This window comes from Hipposideros armiger, unplaced genomic scaffold, assembly GCF_001890085.2.
Source record: "Hipposideros armiger isolate ML-2016 unplaced genomic scaffold, ASM189008v1 scaffold_501, whole genome shotgun sequence".
Taxonomy (NCBI): Eukaryota; Metazoa; Chordata; class Mammalia; order Chiroptera; family Hipposideridae; genus Hipposideros; species Hipposideros armiger.
The window spans coordinates 852,205-871,043 of record NW_017731851.1 but is presented as its reverse complement, the minus strand read 5'-3'; the positions used below and the strand labels follow the sequence as shown (position 1 = coordinate 871,043).

General features: G+C 43.3%; 1 protein-coding gene across 1 annotated transcript in view; it reads left to right on the top strand.

Annotated features, from left to right (window-relative positions):
* The window catches only part of BCAR3 (BCAR3 adaptor protein, NSP family member), a 105,975-nt gene that overhangs the window by 10,888 nt on the left and 76,248 nt on the right, over positions 1-18,839 (top strand). The window contains exon 3 of the mRNA XM_019667552.1: positions 18,478-18,517. Within this exon, the coding sequence (XP_019523097.1) occupies positions 18,478-18,517 (40 nt within the window). The remainder of the gene's footprint in view (positions 1-18,477; positions 18,518-18,839) is intronic.

Here is an 18,839-nt window from a genome sequence, read left to right as displayed (position 1 = left end):
TATCTTCAGGAAGTTCTTGATAAACATCCAAGGTCCAAGCTGTCAACCTGTGAGAAGTTCAAAGCTTTTTTGATTTGAAAACTGACTTGGACAGAGATCAGATCTCTGTAAAAGATCTTCTCCGGGTGGGCGCAAGTCCTGAGTTTGAAGTCCAGGCAGTGGAAGCCTTAACAAGCACTGCTGATTGAGGCTTGTTTATGATTCAGAACAATGTTCATCCAAAGTCACGTCTTTCTTCTTTAATTTAAAATATCTTATTGTTAAGGGCGCCTACAGGAAGGAACCAATGCATATCCTTTAAAATTATGCTGAGTGAAACAGCACGTGGCTGTGTGTCAAAGGATCAAGTCCTACTCCCCGCCCCCACTGCTCACTCATCTTATTAACATATTTTATTGCTCTGATATTTTTTTAAATCTCCTAACGTGTTCCCAATTTTGAGGAGTTCAAAGTACCTTATATTCTTTTTTTTAAAATCCTTTTAAGTAGTCCTAATAAGATTGTGAGCTGTTTCAATTCCTTTTAAGAACAAGCCGCCGTGTAAACAAAATTTGTGCATATGAAGAGCTCGAGACATGCAGAATGAACGAGAACCCCAAGTTCCTAGGAGGGGGGTTTTGGCTAACGTGCCACAAGGGAACTACTGGAAGAGAGAAATAGCATTTCTATTCCCAACTCACGCTTACAGCCTACACGGAGCTGTGAGACACCAGCTGCCCACCACTCCAGCTCACTTACCACTGGAAGCTGAGAGCCGTGTCTGTTTTGAAGTTAGCGTCTTGGATCTTTGGATCTAAGACTAGTTAGGTCTGCCTTTAACAAGATTATTGATATTTGGGGGGCTTTTTTCATGTAAACATTTTTGGCCTTCCTTGTTTCTTTTCATAGTGAATTCAAGGGTTAATTTCATGACTTGCCGATATGTCAAATCTGAAAACCTTCCATTTGGTCACATTTGGTGTTGGCATGATGATAGTGGGGCCATCATGGAGAGCCTGGACCCACTCTTCATGTATACCCTGCCTACATGCAGAAAGAAACCCTCCGGACAGCTTCTCCTTGTCTTGGGAAGTACTCTGATAAGTTGCAAGTTTGCTATTTTCCAAACAAATATGTTCCCATATCAATCATTAAAAGTCACTTTTATTGTTATGATTGAATAGTAATTGAATATTCACCCTGTGGGAGGCCCCAGGCAAAGCAGAGAAAGTCTCTCCTTTGACCTAAAAATTTGCATTATTAAGCTATCATAGCCACATGAATTATTCTCTCTTAAATTTTACAGTTTTAAAATATCTTAAAGGATATGGTCATAAATTATCTTGTTTGAACATCATCATCCTGTGTGAGAGACACAGCAGATTTCATCGTGAGCGTCATCATCATCATCATCATCATTATTTCTCATTTCATCATGAGAAAATGCCTCAGGGATGTTGGGGCACCTAAAAGTCAGACCATAACCGTGGTGGGTGACTGAGCTAGGACCAGAACCCAGAAAGTGCTGTAGAGCCTTCCCCTGTGCTCACAGCCTCTCAAGAATGTTGGTGCCAGCTGTGAGCAACTTCTGAGCTACCTTCTTGCATGGACAGCCTCATTGCACATAGTGTGAAAGCAGCGCCTTGGACACTCCCCTTGGGGAGAATAGAGCCTTAGTTGCCAAGAGCCAGGCAGAAGGCAGGCCTGGAAGGGGGAGTTGGTCTCCTCATTCGGAGACTGTATCTCTTGGCTTTGTTGTTGTCTTGGCTGCCCTTGGATGTACTTGTGGTTTTGAAAGGTGGCCAAAGCGAAAAGCCAGAGCGCTCTTAAACCTGCTGCTTGATGTCACAGAAGGAGCCTTTGTTCTGCAGGCAGAGCAAGGCTTCTCCGACAGGTCTGCAGACAGGATTTCCTCTTGACATTAGTGTTTGGCCGGTGTCACTTTGATTCCTTTATCTTCAAGGATAAATTTTTATTGAATCTGGGACCTTCCTTGGGCTAAGAGGGGTCTGGTTCCTGTTGTTGGATGTCTGTGTTGCTGGGATGGCTGAAGGATCAACGCTTGGAGACGATCCGGGTCCTTTTCCTGTCTGTGGGTACGTGGAGGCACGCATTCCTGGGAACAGCTGCCTAGTGCCTAATTCCTTCTGCCCCTTGTGCTGTGGGAGCTTGTAGCGGGACAATGTGATGTTTCATTAATTTGCATGAGTGGAGCTGACTGACTGGTCACAAGTGTTTTAACTGACAGGGGCCAGAAAGTCTGCGGAATTATCCCAAGTTAAAATCCAGTATACTTTCCCAGGCAGTAAGTAACCTACCATGTTACAGTGTCAGCTCTTCAAAACTGCAGCAAAAGTGTGAGGCACGAGATCCGAGCAGACGCTTCTCTAAACACTGATTTAAAGACTTTGCTCTGGGCTATGTCAATGCCCTCATCTGAAAAATTGTCTCATTTGTCCCCCTTTAGAACCATCAAGTCCTATAAGGACTGCTTTCTCCTTAACAAAGCAGGTGTCCCCCCCCCCATAAAGCAGTCTGTAGCTCAAAGTTAATCAGAAGGATCCAAATGTGAAGGTCCACATGCAAACATCTGCATTTTATTTATATGTGGGCACATCTGCTATCAGCAGATTGGAAGCTTTTCATGCCCAGAGGAAAAGTTGGGTTTAGAGTTGAAAAAAAATCTAATAGATTAGTAGATTCTATTTAATAGAAGGTCATCTATTCAGTTAGTAGAATGACAATGGCTTAACAGCCAAGAATGCCTCTATGAAGTAATCATCCATTCATTGAATTTTTATTTTTTAAATTTCAAGTTGAGTTTTGATAATATTTTGAAATGCCCCTTCGTATTTGAACGCAGCTGTTGTGGATGGGTTAGTGAATTGTGAGGAATGGTGCATGTCCGGGCCCCAGGGGTCCCTGGGGTGCTGAGGCCTGGAGCAGCTGGGTCAGAGGTGAGCTCAGCCCCTGCTGGGCATCTTGCTGGCCCCAGGTTGAGGGAACCCAGAGAACGGGACTAACTGTAGGTCCACCAGCTGCCTGACAGTAGTCCTAAATCCTCTACTGACAGGGATGATTTGAACCCGAAGGCTGGGATCTGTGCATTCTCAGCTGTTCTTCTGGGAAAACGAAAGGATTTTTTTTTTAACTGATTACAAACCGCAACCAAGAAAATGATCAGAGAATTACACAATGTAGTCCTTGTTGAGTGGAGCTGCTCAATATCTTCTCCGCCCACCCCCAGGACAGACATGCTTTAAGTAATGTCTTTTCAGGCCTCCTTGATGCTGTTTGGAAAGTTCAGGTTTTTTTAGTCTTCTGAGAGTCAGAAACTTTGAGTTTTTTGCACCTCTCAGTATATGTTAAAACGTACTGTAAATAGAAGGTGCTGTGTAGTTACAAATTACTTGTGTTCTTATCACATGTGGATTTGGGAGCCATCCCAGCCCAGCCAGGAGATGCAAGCTGGAGAAATGGTAGTTGCTATTGTTGATTGGAAGGAGACCAGCCTTTTTGGGCCCTGGACTGGAGCCACAGGACAGATAAGGCCTCAGGCCATGGCCACCCTGCTGTTCACAGCTTTGCAATGCTGTCACCACCCTGTCTGTCCCTAGGAGACTAGCTGTTGGATTGGATATAGAATTTTAAGCTCTCTCTTCCAAGAGGACTCAAAGACAAGCACATATGGTCTTCTTGTTTTAAGGATTATGCTCTTATTTACAAGTTGTAGAAGTCTTTGAAACCTTCCATAATCAACAGTATTTGCACAGATTCACCTGCAAACATAGTAACCAAAGGTAAGATAACTCCTGCTGTGGAGAGAAGAAAACGTGAGACATGTAACCCAGAGGTCTCAGTTCAGATCCCTGTTTTCCACTTATGAGGCATGTGATCTAGGGCTAGTTTTAAGCTATAAAATGGGGGTGAAAATAACCCCCTCTGAGGAGTGCTATGAAGGTTCACTGGCCTCTACACATGAAGGCTCCTCCGAAGTCATAGCACTGTGACTCACACTTGAGCCTTCTGGACGTCTGAGAGGAGCGGGTTATGTCCCTGCTCTCAGCTCCCACCTGATCGATCCCCAGCAGTTTATTATTCTCCTGCTCCAACTCTGCTGTGTGACACCTGACTGACGGTGCCTGACCTGGGACATCAAAGAAAGCTGCTAATGACCTACTGATTCTGGCAACCAGACCTGGTAGCTTTGTGACCTTGCATAAGTTGCTATACCTTTCTGAATCTCTACATCCTCAAAGGGTAGCTGTCAAATACAGTCTCATGTGAGGGCACCTAGCATAGAACCTGGCATGGAGAAGGGCTCAGATGTTGGTTTTCATCCTTCCTTCCTCCTGGAAAGCTGGACCTGGGAGGCTCCTAATCTTCATGTATAGCCTGAGATCACGTTCAATGCCTACAGCTCCAGTGGGAGAAAGTTTCCTGTGTGTGAAGTTAACGAGTCTGGTAGGAATGCTCTCTCTGGGTCCTCTCTAAGCTGCCCTATAGCCCTGAGTCTTGATCACCACTCACAGTTACAGGTATAAGAGACTTGCACTGCACTAAAGATCAGTATACCATTGTGCTTCGACACAAAACAGAGCCTGTCTTCAGTGGACTGGCCCAGCCCTTGTGCCCTTGTCCTTGTACTTAATGTCAGTGTCTTCACTCTTTATTCTCCAGTGAATGTTTATTGAGCTTATTTTGTGTCAGGCATTGTACTGGGTTCCAAGTGCCCATGGAGCATGAAATAGAGGTGGGCCCTATTCTTAGGGAGGACCCAGTTTAGGGGGCACACAGACAAATACATCAACAAATGCATAACTACAAAATGAGGGCTGTACGAGGAAGGTAACATCAGAGAGCCCTGAGTCCCTCGGATTTGGTGGAGGGAAGGCCTCTTTGGGGGAGGGGACATTTGAAGTCTTAATATAAAAAGAGAATGTAAAATACTTCATTAATACTTTTTAATGTCACTATGTATTGAAATAATATTTTTGAAATATTATTAGGTTAAATAAAATGTTATTAAAGTTAATTTCACCTATTTCTTTTCAGTTGGCTACTAGAAAATTTAAAATTACGCCTGTTTTTCACATTGTATTTCTTTTTTTTTTTTTCAAATTTTTGAGTCCTGCTTATTGACACATTTTTTTTTAAGACTTTATTGGGGAATTGGGGAAGGGGAACAGAGTTGGGGGAATTGGGGAAGGGAAACAGCCAAGTTGTTGTCCTTCGATTTTAGTTGTGGAGGGTGCAGTTAGCTCAGCTCCAAGTCCAGTCGTCATCTGGCCATCTGTTAGCAGCTCGCAGCCACTCAGCTCAAGGTGCTGTGTTCAATCTTAGTTGCGGGTAGGCGTAGCCCGTCATCCCATGCGGGAGTCGAACTGGAAACCTTGTTGTTAGGAGCACGCACTCTCATCAGGTGAACCATCCTGCCACCTGCTGGCAGCTCAGCTCGGGCTGAGCTCACTGGCAGCTCACTGGTCCATGTGGGAATCGAACCAGCAACCCTGTTGCTCAGAGTTCGTGCTCTTAACCAACTGAGCCACTCGGCCGGCCCCCACATTGTATTTCTCTTGGGAAGCACTGGCCTAGATCTTGGCCAGGAGTTCAGGTTTTCTCCCTAAGGCAAAGGGAAAGATTTAGAGTTGTAAGAAAGGGAATATCCTGATCAGATTGACTTTTTACAAGATTACTCGGTCTCTTGTGGAGGAATGATTGATGGGGGAGGAGGAGCTGGAGGGAGAGCAGGAAGTGGTTGGTTGCAAAAGTGCAGGGAGCAGGTGAGGGTGTGCTCCAGGATGGTGGTGGGGACATGGAAGTGGGTGGATTCAGGTCTATTTTGCAGGTAGAGTCTACCTGACTTACTGAGGGCCAGATGTGGTGGGGTGAGGCAGAAAGACAGGACAGTCAAGCTCAGCTCAGGCAGCTGGGTGTATGGGGGTGGGCCATTTACTGAGATAGGGAAGATTGAGAGAGGAACAAGGCTTCATTTGCTGGGACAGGGGGTGATGGTAGACTTTGAGATGTATGCAGTTTGTTTGTTTGTTTGTTTTTTAAAGATTTTATTGGGGAATTGGGGAAGGGGAACAGACAAGTTGCTGTCCTTTTGTTCTTCAGTCTAGTTGTGGAGGACGTTGCTTCACTGGCCCAAGTTAGCACCTAACTTGGCTGCAGCCCACACCGTTGCCAGTGACTCACGGCAGCCCAGCTCCAGGTTGAGCTGTTGTTCAGCATCTTAGCTGTAGAGGGCAGTGTTACTGGCCCTCATATGTGGGATCCGAACTGGGGCCCTTTGGCGTCCCAAGTCAGCTCTTAACCAACGCACCACTTGGCCGGCCTGAGATGTATGCAGTTTTAAGTGGAGGTGTTAACCAGCCAGTTGGTATTAAGAGCCTGGAGCTCTGAGAGGTCTGGGCTAAAAGCTGTAAAGTTAAGAGTCTGGGTAGAAATGAAATGGATGCTATCACCAAGGGAGAGATCTATGTAAAGCATAAAGAGAGGACTGTAGGACCGAGCCTTGAGGAGTGCTGGCACTCTTTCCAGGGACTCAGCAGAGCAGGCTGGGCCCTTGGTTTGGTGGGGAGCAGAGAAATGAAGCAGGAACCATATAGGGTTGGTGTTCAAAGGAAGGTTTTTGTTTCCCTTTTTCTTTTTTTTTTTTTTTGGTTGATGAGATGCAAAATTCAATAGGAAAAGATCTAATCTTTTAAGCATGTAATAAAGCAAAGCACATGTTTTCATTACTTGATTCTTTTTATAAAACGTTTTTGACTTAATTAAAGCAGACCGTCCCCAGGGCCACCCTCCCCGTGGGCCTGTCAGCAGCATGGTGATTATGCTCCTGCAGTTCCTTCCCTAACGGGTCCCACACGTTCCTGCTGGTTCTGTGAACAGAAGAGGTTTATGGACAACTGTGGCTGGCGTTCAGGCTTTTTGCCTGTGTGGTGACAGCTGCTTTTCCAAGGTTTTCATGAGCAGCCACCTTGAGAATGGATACCTGCCCTGGAAGGCAGGTCTAGGGCATATGTTCTTATATCTGTTAGGCCGGATGAAATCTTTCCTATTAGAGGTCTGGAGGACCATTATCTCAAAACCATAGCACTTTTATTCTGCCTTGAATTAGTTGAGAAGAAACTTGTACAAACACACGCCTTTAGAAGGGGATGGGGAATGGTTGGGGGCAGAGTGGATGGGACTGGTGAGAACGGAGGAAGGGTAAATAGATACCACCCAAACAAAGCGCCTGCTTTTATCAAAAGTGCTGTGTTTGGGCTTAGCCTGAAGCCTGATGATTCACTGATGCCAGATCCTCTGTGCCTGCCAAAAAACATACTGGCCTTGATACGGCTTTTCTGGTTCTTACTCTATTCAGTTTGACTGCTGCCAAGTTACAATTTCAAGAGTGGCTTTTAGCTTAATGCTGTCACTAGAATTCTGCTGAGCCCAGGTTAACCCATGACCACATCAAGTTTTTATCAACCAGACAACTTTGTATTCATCTTGGATTCCTATATAGATGCATCATAGCATAATGTGTAGGATATTAAAATAGTGCTGTTTTACTATGATTAGGGGATCTGCCGGTGAAATAATTGCCATTCTTTTAATATACGTCATGAACACTTTAATCAGGCATTGCCGTATTTTCAGATGAGATAGAAACTGACTCATAGAAGCAGGAATTGGCTGTTGAAGTGAAAGAAGCAGGAGTTCTAGAAGTAACCAGGACTCAGAATCTCTGACACCCAGGGAGGGAAATGTGTCCTCATCTACAGTCTCCCTGAACTGTAGGAAGAAAAATTCCCCAGGTTGAAGGAAATGATAAAAACAGTCTCATGGCCTGAGGCTCTGAAAGGGAAACACAGTTCAGGACCCAGAAAAACAACAGGCTAACCACAGTTTGAAGGAGGAAAAGGTATGCGATGATCCAGGCAGCCCTTATGTTTGAGGATGTGTATGGACTCTATCCAGCCCGGACTGACCTGTCTGCAGGTTTCTCCAATGTGGAGTGTGTGATGAACTAGAGCCACTCTAATGAATTTGTTCACAAGTATGCTGAACCTCTACCGTGTGCCAGGCTTCGTGCAAGGTGCTAGAGATTCAAAGACAGGCCTGGGGTTTTGTCCACTTGAGGAGTTCATAGCCCTAGGAGAAGGGAATGCCCTTTTTGAACCATCTAACCTCACTAGCACCTGTTCTCTCCGTCTTTACTACTGACCCAACTTCCCATCTGCGGTGTAGCCCTTTGTATCGCTCCACTCATTTGTTAAGAATTCTGCTTTTTGTGACCTCTAACCTTACATCTTTCCAGGTATCGTGTTACTTTTTCTCATTGACCAGGTGAATGCATGTTGTGCTTTCTAGATGACCCTTCCCTCAGGGCCTGCCTGGTCTGTACCACCACTTCCTCTGTGCTAGTCTGGCCTTAGACCCAGACCCAGACCAGGTTGGGCCATGCAACCAAGGGCCCTATCAGAGGGTGGCATTAGCTGTAAGAGAAACAGAGTGCAGAGTGAGCAGAGGATCGTGAAAAATGCTAAGGGTAACAAAAAGGGCTTTCAGAAGTTATGTTTGGAACAATAAGATTCAAGGGTGGGGGTGGTGTGTGTGAGAGAAACCAAACTACTGAGCTTCTGTTCAGCTTACATTTTTTTTTTTTAATATCAAGGAAATGGCTTCTCTGATTGGAAAGAGTAGGATCAAGGTGAAGGAAGAGAATGAGGCCATCACAACAGACTCTAATGTCCCCAAATGAGGTGAAACCCCAAGGCACAAGAAGACTGCAAGCGCTTAAGGCTGAGACGGTCAAACCAGCGCTGTAACATTAGAGAAATGTTGGCATAACCAAGAGCTACGGGAAAGATGCAGATAGTTAGGCGGTTTGGTTTTCAAAACAGGAACTAGGGAGATGCAATTAATCTATACAATGATAAGATTGGCATCAAACTCAGGAAATAGTCTAAAAAGGATTATTAGGACAATGATTTTTTTGAATACTTGGTAAAGGAAAGCAGCCCTAGAAAATAGCAGAGCTTTGGGAAAAGCAAGTCATACCAGATTAACTTTCCTTCCTGGGGTTACTTTGATGGTAGATTAAAGGAATGTTGAGAAGGTGTGTATGCAGATGTCAATCATTGGTGATATCCTTGGGGTGAGAGGATAGATTAAGGCTAGATGATAGTACATGAAGCAGGCTGTAGGCTGTGTCCTCAGCCCCATTCTAGCCAATTAAAAGAAATCATTTAGACACATCGGTAGATGACATCAATCTTAGAGGAATAACTAATATGTCAAAATGACAAATATGAGATCCAAGAAAAATCTTGGCATTTTGAAACAACAGACCAGATCTAACTAGGAAGATTGTAAGGTGAGGAAAAGACTTCCTGTAGAGTCCAAAAACAAAGTGAAAGTATGGGTTTGGCTTAATAGCCACGTGTGGAAAATATCCCAGGATTTGATCACTGCAGCCTTAGAATGAGTCAGCAGTATGCTATGGTTGTCAAAAAAGCTAATGTGATTTTAGGAGCGTTAACTGAAGTTTAATAATGAGACCAAGGGAAGTGGTCACACTTGGCTGCCCAGATCACATCTGGTGAATTGTTTTTAGCTCTAGACACCAGAAATGGAAGATGAATTTCCCCACTACAGAGCAGTGGGCTTCTGTCTAGCCCACGCTCTGCTCTAAAACAGATTTGTTGGTTTAATCATTAAGAAATATTCTCTAAGGTTCTTTGTATTAGTGAAAGGGAACTTCTCATGGCATGTGTTAACCCTGGGAGGGGAATATAAAATAAGGACCAACTGTAATCCCGTCAACTACTAGTGAAGCCTGCTTTAGCAAACAAGGTCAATACATCCTTTGTGGGATGTGGGAGAGTGAATCTCTTCGCATTTATTTTGCAGGTGATGAAACAAAATACATTTTCTTAAGTGTACATCTAGATGGGTTGTAGTTCTGTTTTTAAAGCTACCTCCCTTTTTAAATTAGCAAAGGCTATACACGTAATACGCTCCCACCTAGAACAAGAAATACCTCTTTATTGGGACTTTAATGGGATGCCCAGTATCTGTAAAGAACCTGTCCATCTAATCACACATTAGCTGATACTTTTCCAAGAGACGTCATCTCTCCTACTCACCAGGCCAGCCCTGTGTTAAGCATCTACTTCTCACCTTGCTATAAACACATGAAAATGGCCCTGTGATAAACTCTCTCTGTCCTCCTGGTTATCTCCCTAATTAACCTTCTCCCTGGCGTGTCAAATATGTCCAGAGACCTTCATTTTCAGCAGAAGCAGCCAGCCTCTCGGTGCCACTTTGAAAACATCTGGTGTCAGTGCCTGACTCCCCATCCCCACTGAGACCAGTGATGTTCCCCCGCTACCCTCCGACAACAGTGATGTCCCATTGCTATAGGATTCTGTCTGAGGTCATCACAGTTCGGTCGCAGGTCTGTGACTAAATTATCTCCAAAGTAAAGAATCCCATAAGCCCAAGAACTATATTTCTCTCTTATTCCCGGTCTCCCTCCAAAGTTATTCTACCCTTGGTGAACCCATGGAGTGTGGTGGTACATTCATTCAAATAAAATTTTATTGAACAACTGTGCCCTGGGGATACAAGGGTGAATAAAATAAAATATGGTCTCTGTTCTCAGGTGGCTCATAGTCCGGTAAGGGAGATAGGTAAGCGTATACATATTGTATTGAATTATAATTATTTGTTAACATAAAGTTTTATAATGCATAGAAAACAAGTGCTGAGGAGATGTTATTTCATTAATTCTGTGCGCTGTAGGGGGTTGCAGAGGAAATCGTTGTTAGATAAGGTGGAAATGAATGGGGTGACAGGGATACCAGGTTCAGTGAATTTCAAATAGTTTGGAAGTACGGGAGTGTAGGGAGCAAGGTAAAGAGATGAGGCTGGGGAGATGGGCAAGGCCTTAGAGCCATGGATGTCATCTAATAAAATATAAAATGAGAATGCTAGACTGTCTCGTATATTGATCTTACCTAAAAGAATATGTGGTCTAGTAAGAAATATTGTCCAGGGGGCTGGCCAAGTGGCTCACAGTTGGTTAAGAACATGAGCTCTGAGCAACAGGGTTGCCGGTTCGATTCCCACATAGGCCAGTGAGCTGCACCCGAGCTGAGCTGCTGCTGAGCTGCCAACAGGTGGCAGGATGGCTCAGCTGGTGAGAGCACAGGCTCCTAACAATAAGGTTTCTAGTTTGACTCCCTCGTGGGATGGTGGCTACGCCCACCCGCAACTAAGACTGAACACGGCACCTTGAGCTGAGCTGCCACGAGCTGCCAACAGGCGGCCAGATGGCGATTGGACTTGGAGCTGAGCTAGCTGCGCCCTTCACAGCTAAGATTGAAGGACAACAACTTGGTTGTTCTCCTTCCAAATTCCCCAACACTGTTCCTCTTTCCCAATTCCCCAATAAAATCTTAAAAAAGAAAAAAAAAAAAGTCCGGTGGACACAAATTCTTAGTAGATTTAAAGCCTATTGCTGTCTCTTCCTTCCCTTATACCTCCATCCCCACTTTTCCCCAACTAAGATTTTGAGATGCTATTGGAGCTTCGTGCTGGAGAAAAAAGATGAAGGCTCTAGGTTCCAAGGCCATATTCACATGCAAAAGGACTGCAGCCACAAGCTTGCTGGTGGAGAGCCAGCTTTCTCCTGGTTGTTGGGTTCTCCTTTCCTGACTGTGTGACGTGCCCTGTGGTACGGGTTGGTTAAGAATGATAAACCAGTAGACAGACCCTGAGGCTACAGTGTTTGTTCCTTCTTGGCCCCACCACTACAGGTAAACAAACGGCCTACTGGTCCAGCTCACCTTGTCTTTTTATCTTACATTTTAGTTAAGTGTTCTAGGAATGCATTCATTTGTGATGAATGAAAGCAAGAACTCCACCCCAGACACCTAAACCTTCTAGTCCCTGCCCTCAGTAAGTTTTAAATCTAAGATTTTTGTATAGTGCTTCATATCTAGGAACCTTGCTCTATTTCCTTATAAAGTCTGTATAGATTCTTTGTGTGTTCTATGTAGACAGTGGTCATTTGTGAATCATGACAATTTTGTTCGTCCTTTTCTAGTTCCTATACCTTTTATTTCATTTGTTTATTTAACTGTACTGGCTAGGACCTCCAGGACAGTGGTACACAGAAGCGGTAATAGCAGACATCCTTGTTGTTTCTGATTGATTTTGGTAATGATTCTGATACTTCACCATTAAGAATGATGCTTGCTGAGGTTTTTGGTATATACCCTATGTCAGGTTAAGAACTTCTTTTCTATTTCTAGCTTGTGAAGTGTCAACTTTTTCCTCACTGAGATCCTGAAAAGATGATTTAAAAAAAAAAATTGTTCCCCATCAATTAGATGGCCAAAACAAATTTTCTTCCTTAATCTGTTAATGTGGTTAATCGTATTAATCGATTTGCTCATGTTAAACCGACCCTATAGTCCATAAGTCAACCCAATTTGATTATGATGTATTCTTGTATGTTCTTGGATTTAGTTTGCCAATATTTTTTTAAGGATTTTTTTCATATCTGTTCATGTGTGAGATTAGCCTATACTTCTTTCTTTTATTGACCTTGTCTACTTTTGGTATCAAAGCTATCCTCATTTTAAGTCTTTTGAAGATTTTATATAATTTTAAAGTAACAAATAATTCTAAAGTTTGACAGAACTTGCTAGGTAGTAAAACCATCTAGACCTATGGGAAGATATTGAAATGCTGATTCAATTTTTCAATGGTTATGGTGCTAGTCAGATTTTCTGTTTCTTTTTGAGTCTTACTTTTAGTGTTATTTTTCTTGGAATTTGTTCATTTTTCCTAAGCTCTCAAATTTATTGGCATAAAGATATTCATAGTATTGTCTTACTATGCCCTCTTGTATCTATGATTATGCTCCCTTTTCATTTCTGAGGCGCTGCGGAAGAATCTGCTTCCAGGCTCATTCATGTTATTGGGAGAATTGAATTCCTTGTGGTTGTAGGACTGATGTTCTCATTTCTTGATGGCCTCTTGAAGTTCCATGCCATGGGATTTGTCACAGGCCCTCTCATAACATCATGCAGAACAGAATCCCTTATGTCAAATCCCCCTCACTCTTCAAGTCAAGTCCACTGGATAGTTGCCGTATCTTAATGTCAACTGACTTGGGACTTTAATTATATCTGCAAAATCCCCTCACAGCAATACCTAGATTAGTATTTGATTGAACTCACCAGGGGAGAGGGGTCTTGGTGGGGGCATCTTCAGAATTCTGCCTATCACAGTGAGGTTGGAGAGGTGGCTGGGGTCACACCAACCAGGACCTTGAAGGCCATGGCGAGGAATTCAGGGTTTTGTTCTGAGCAGATGGGAGCTATTAGAGCATTTTGAGTAGAGGGGGTTGGGGGTCCATCTGCGTAAAGATCACTCTGGCTGTTGTGTGGAGATTGTGGAGCTGAAGTGGAGCTAGGGAGGGTATTGCAGGGGTCCAGGTGAGAGATGATGGTGGCCAGGACTAAAGTGGCATTAACTCCTGAACACTTGTGGTTCCTCAAATGTATCGTATTGTCTCATGCCCTCGTGTGTTTGCACATGCTTCTCTCATTGTCTGGGTATCTATCATCACCAGCTACCCCACAGCTTCTTCACTGGGACAATTCAACTGTTCAGCCCTCAAAACTTAGCTCAGGTGTTGCAGAAAGACCTCTCCATGGAGTTTCCCTCCCCCTGACACTCTCTCAGCAACTCGAGTGGTTTGGATTTTTTGCTCTGTCTTCCCCACTTGCCTGAGACCTTTTTGGGTCACAAGCAGTGCCCTTGTCTTGGGTTCCTATGTTACCATTGTCTGGCTTAATACATGGCATATTGTAGATGCTTGATGATGTTTGGGGATGAATGTAAGAAGTATGGAAAGTACTGGGCATGAAGTAAACACAGCGGTACTCGAGTAGACACACCAATACTCAGGGAGTTCACCTTGTAGAGGAAGAGAGCATACATAAATAAATACACAATACAATGAACCGAAATGCAGACACCATGCCACATGTGCAAAGGAGGTGTACGAACTCTGTGAATTCCTAGTGTGTGTGGATTTTAGGGAGAGTCTTTATCTTACTCAGTCTGGAATAGTTGGATCTCGTTTTTCATATTCCTTTATTGCATGAAATAATCATCTTATTACCAGTGATTCCCTTTTATGTTATATCCAAAACAATAGTTGTTTGGCTACACCGTTAGCCATTAATTTATTCTATAATATTTAAAGAAGTAAAGATTCATTCATTTGAAATATCCTAAAATTTAAGACAGACCTAGGGTACCTCCCCATCTGTATTCCAACCACTTGGAAAAGAAGATCTGTGTTAGTGAAATTTGGCTTGTGTATTGAAGATGGAGGACCTCTTAGCTCAAAACAGCAAACACTTATAAATCAAGAGTTCTTTTAAGAGGAAGGAAATTATTAACCTGATTACTGATCAGAAACAAACTAAAATAGTAAATATATCATTTGCATGACTTCCCACTAGATATCCCTTAGTATGAACTTAAGAAAGTGGGGTACTGGAAAGAATGATTGAACTGGAGTAAACACAGTGATGTTATTTAAAACTTAATAAACTTAAGAACAAAATAACAGGGGAGTCCGGTTTCACCCTGCTGCTTTCCTGCAGTCTGTGGACTGTGCACTGAGGGGCAGCAGGCCTGACAGAGGGGTTGCCAGACTCCAATTGGAAAGAGATGCACACGCTATCATGGGACATGGGTGGGGTTCATTAAAAAAAAAAAGTTTAAATTCATTTATATTGCCAAGTTCCTTTGTTTGTTTTCTAGTGATCTCTGTTGGAGAATATAAATCTGTAGTTCAAGGAGTATTTGCTGCACAGTCTTGTATGAATAATTGGATATTCTATTTCAAATTAGAGGCTGGGGCTACAGGGCCAGCTGCTATGTTTTCTAGTTCACGTCTTTCTGGTTAGCTGAGATCAGGTGGCTGGCTGAAAAAGGAGACCCAGCATTTCTGCATTTAAATATATAATTTTAATTTGGTTCAAGGCAATGATTTTGAAAGCTTTTGGATTTGTAACACACTCACTCAGTTTTATTTACTCTCCTTATGTGCCCTCCCTTGCGTCTCTAAAAAGGACGAGGAGAACAATACCAGGGTCCCCTAGGGTCCCTTTGGAGCCCTGAACTAGAACTTTAGAACACTTGGATTCTCCTATGCTCTCATAAGAGGATGAACAAGGTTCCCTTAGCAGGGTTCATCTGGGGTGGGGTCAAGAAAGGACTTCAGTTTTATCCCTAATCAGCGCCTCCTGGTTTCCTTCTTTTCTGCCAAGAGAAGTGTGTGGGGGTGGAGGATCAAACAGGATCATGGGAGTTCATTCAAGGGATGGGGAACGTTTGGGAGAACACCCAGGCTGCTGGGTGCACTGGGGTCTCTGGGCTAGAGAGCAGGGCAGTGGGGAGAGCACAGGCCACCCTGCCTTGAGGAGATCCCATCTCTGAGTGGGGACCTTGCTAACATCAGCCAGCGCTGCCTCAGGGACCACCCAGGCACAGCGCCTGGTCTGGTCCCTGTTGGTTATCCCACCCCCTTGCCAAGAGAGTTTGAGGGGTTTTGCCTGAGAATGCTAGCTCAGAGAGTTTTCGGGCACATCTCTAGAGCTTTCAAATGTGAAAGGAAAAGGATTTTACAGCTAAATCTGGTGAAAAGAACAGACCCTGGACAAAATTCTAAAAAGAATTTACTAAAAGAATGACATTGGAGCACCTAAGGAAAGAGAGCTAAAATTGCAAATCATGACTATATGGTCTTGGTATTTTGGCAGATATGTTCCCCAGAATGAGTGAAATGAAGCTCAAGGCAAATATTTGACAGTGTAAGATGCCAATGAAAAAACTCAAGCTTTCAAGTGAAAATTAGAATTTTGGAAAACTTGTGTCCTCCATGAGCTCGACACTTCCCAATACTTAATTACTTCTGATGACATCAATGATGATATTAACAAATGTGATTTTTTAAAATATTGTAGCGAAACGGGTCAAAATTTAGAAGATCTGCCTAACTCAGTGAATCAGTATTTGCTGGAATAGCAGTTACAGAATCAGACATGGATAAAAAGTCCATTCAAAGTGCGAGACAGATGCAAAAAGAGTAAGAGATGGTTTCAGATTCCACATTACAACTAACCTTAAGAAACTACCATTTGTCACGTTTTGGTATGATATCAAACAAGAATATCCATAATTATATGAAAAGTCTATTATAGCACTTCTTCCTTTTCCAATTACATATCTGTGTGAGGATGGATTTTCTTCATTTATTTCAACCAAAACATATGAACATATTGAATGTAGAAGTAGATATGAGAATTCAGCTGTCTTCTACTAAGCCAGACATTAAAAACAATTTACAAAAATGTAAGACAATCTCACTCTTCTCATCACAGAATTTCTGTTGTGAAAAGCATATCTATTTTTTTCTAAAAACATTATTTATGTAAGCATTTAATATTAAAATAATGGGTTTATTTTTGAAATATGAATTAATAAAAAATTGAAAAATTATTTTTAAATTTCTATTAGCAATAATCAGTAGATATAATTCCCCTGAACAAAAGCGCTTTGGGGTCCTCAATAATTTAGAATTTAAAGAGATCCTGAGACCAAAAACACCTGAGAACCATTGATTTAAACAGCACACACCTATACTGTTTGTCCATGCATTAAAACATGTATGTGTGAATGTGTATAATGTACATTTGTACATGTGCATTTTTAAATGGATGTAGGAATTAGAAGATGAGAAACAGCATTTCAGGCTGACATCTTTCTGCACTCACAGGACCAGACCACTGGGCCAGGTCATTATCATAAGACTGAATGCCTATAAGCCTAAAATGTTAATTCAGTGGAAAACCAGGAGTTCAAAGGATTCAAGAACTTAAAAGGGAACACAAGGGCCAAAGTGCTGCTGAGTTTTTAGTCACTAGCTGTGTGGTGTCACAGATGACGTCCACATGATGTCCAGAGTGTGTGGCAGGAAAGGTGGTGGCCCGCACGGCAGACTCAGCTGCTTTGGGAAAAGATGCCTGATGAAGGAACACCAGCTGGAAGGCGGAATGTGCCTGGTTTTAAGGCTTTGAAAGGCTGGTTTATACATAGGAATGCACGCAGGGACTGAGCTAAGCTCTTCTCAGATCCTTTAGTTCTACAAAGGGACTCATTTCAGAACCTAATCTGTTTGCACAGAGAGGAGCATCTCGGGCGACAGCCTGCCTCTGCGCACGTGCCCTGTATGCAGCCCTAACTGGGCAGTCAGACCAAGCCAAGAATGGCTTGGGGGATTGGATCCACTTCCACCAAAAGGTGGTTATGCCCCTGAGCTGTGGCTTTGCTGTTCCTGTTCAGGGAAGTGGTGCTGAGTGTCTGCATAGCCCCAGAGGCATCCAAACCCCCGGGTTTGGGGGTTGAGCTCACCCTTCAGCAGATGGCAGCTTGTTGGGTGGAGGTTCCCTACCTTCCAAGGGACACTTTCTTTTTGTAGATATGCTAAGACTCCCCCTTGAGAAGACTCATCTCACAGGCTTCAGACTCGTTCTGTCTTTTCAAAACTGGTCATGTGTGGGCAAGGATAAGTTGATTTTTTTTGCAGTTTAAGTCTTTGAAGGCAGCAGTCTTTTCACATCCTCTTTTGAGGGAGCCACTTAGCTATAACTCTACAAGCAACATGTCTCCCCCACCCCTCCTTTGCCTTAGTCAGCTCCTCTTCTACTTTCTATAACAAGTCAGCATCCTCCATGCCACTGCTACTGTTTACTTTTAATTGTCTGGTTAATCCTAGGGTATTATTATGATAGACAGGAGCAGACACTAGATAGGGAGAGACACAGTATCGGGCACCAAAGAAAATTTGGATGAATTGCTCAGCTTGGCACCAGGAGTGGGTGGGTAATCGAGTCAGCGATAAAAAAGAGAAAGAAGTGGAGCTGGGCGCAAGACTCCTTTCTCTCGCTCCTCTGGGTACTGGGTGACTTTGGGCAGCTGCTCCACACACCTGAGCCTCCATTTACTTCTATCAAAGTGGATGTGACACAGCTGCCTAGTCCAAAGCGCTGCAAGTTTGGGCATTTAGTCCTGCTTTACTCCCACCTCTTTCCTCACAGCTCTTTGCTTCAGACTTTTAGGCTAATTTTTATGTTCGAGTGAATCTAGAATTACCACATATTAATAGTCTAACGTTTGGAGCCTGAATGTGACAGGAAAAGAGTAAGATCATGGTGGTATCCCCGCCCCCGCCCCCCAATGCACACCATGAAAAGCATCTGTGTCTGTTCTAACTTCCTTCTTTGTCTGCTGTGAGTATTGTCTGGGAGGTGGGCCCATCTTAATAATTTGAATGAATAGGGTGAGATAATGTTGGATACAATTTACTCAATGTAAGAATGTTCTCATAATTCCATTTTCTCTTTTCAGGGATCACCATTTTCTGGACCCAACTCTGGAATATGTGAAGGTAGGAAACCAGGATTTAACATGTAATCAGGGCCCCCTATGTAATGGATTTCCCATTTTTAACAGAATGTTGCCAAATAACGCTGCTGTCTGGCTTGTGTAGGAAGCTGGTCAGATTGAAACAACCAGGAGGTCATTTGACTGTTTTAGGCCTTTGGTAAACTTTGCAGCGGACCTTACCTCATCCTAGTATAAGTCTAGTCTTTTCTCCCTTATCTGAAACCCTTGTGGCCAGATGTGATTTGGGGGGGGGGTTAAAAAGATTTTATTAGGGAATTGGGGGAGAGGAACAGCGCTGGGCAATCAGGGGAAGGGGAACAGAC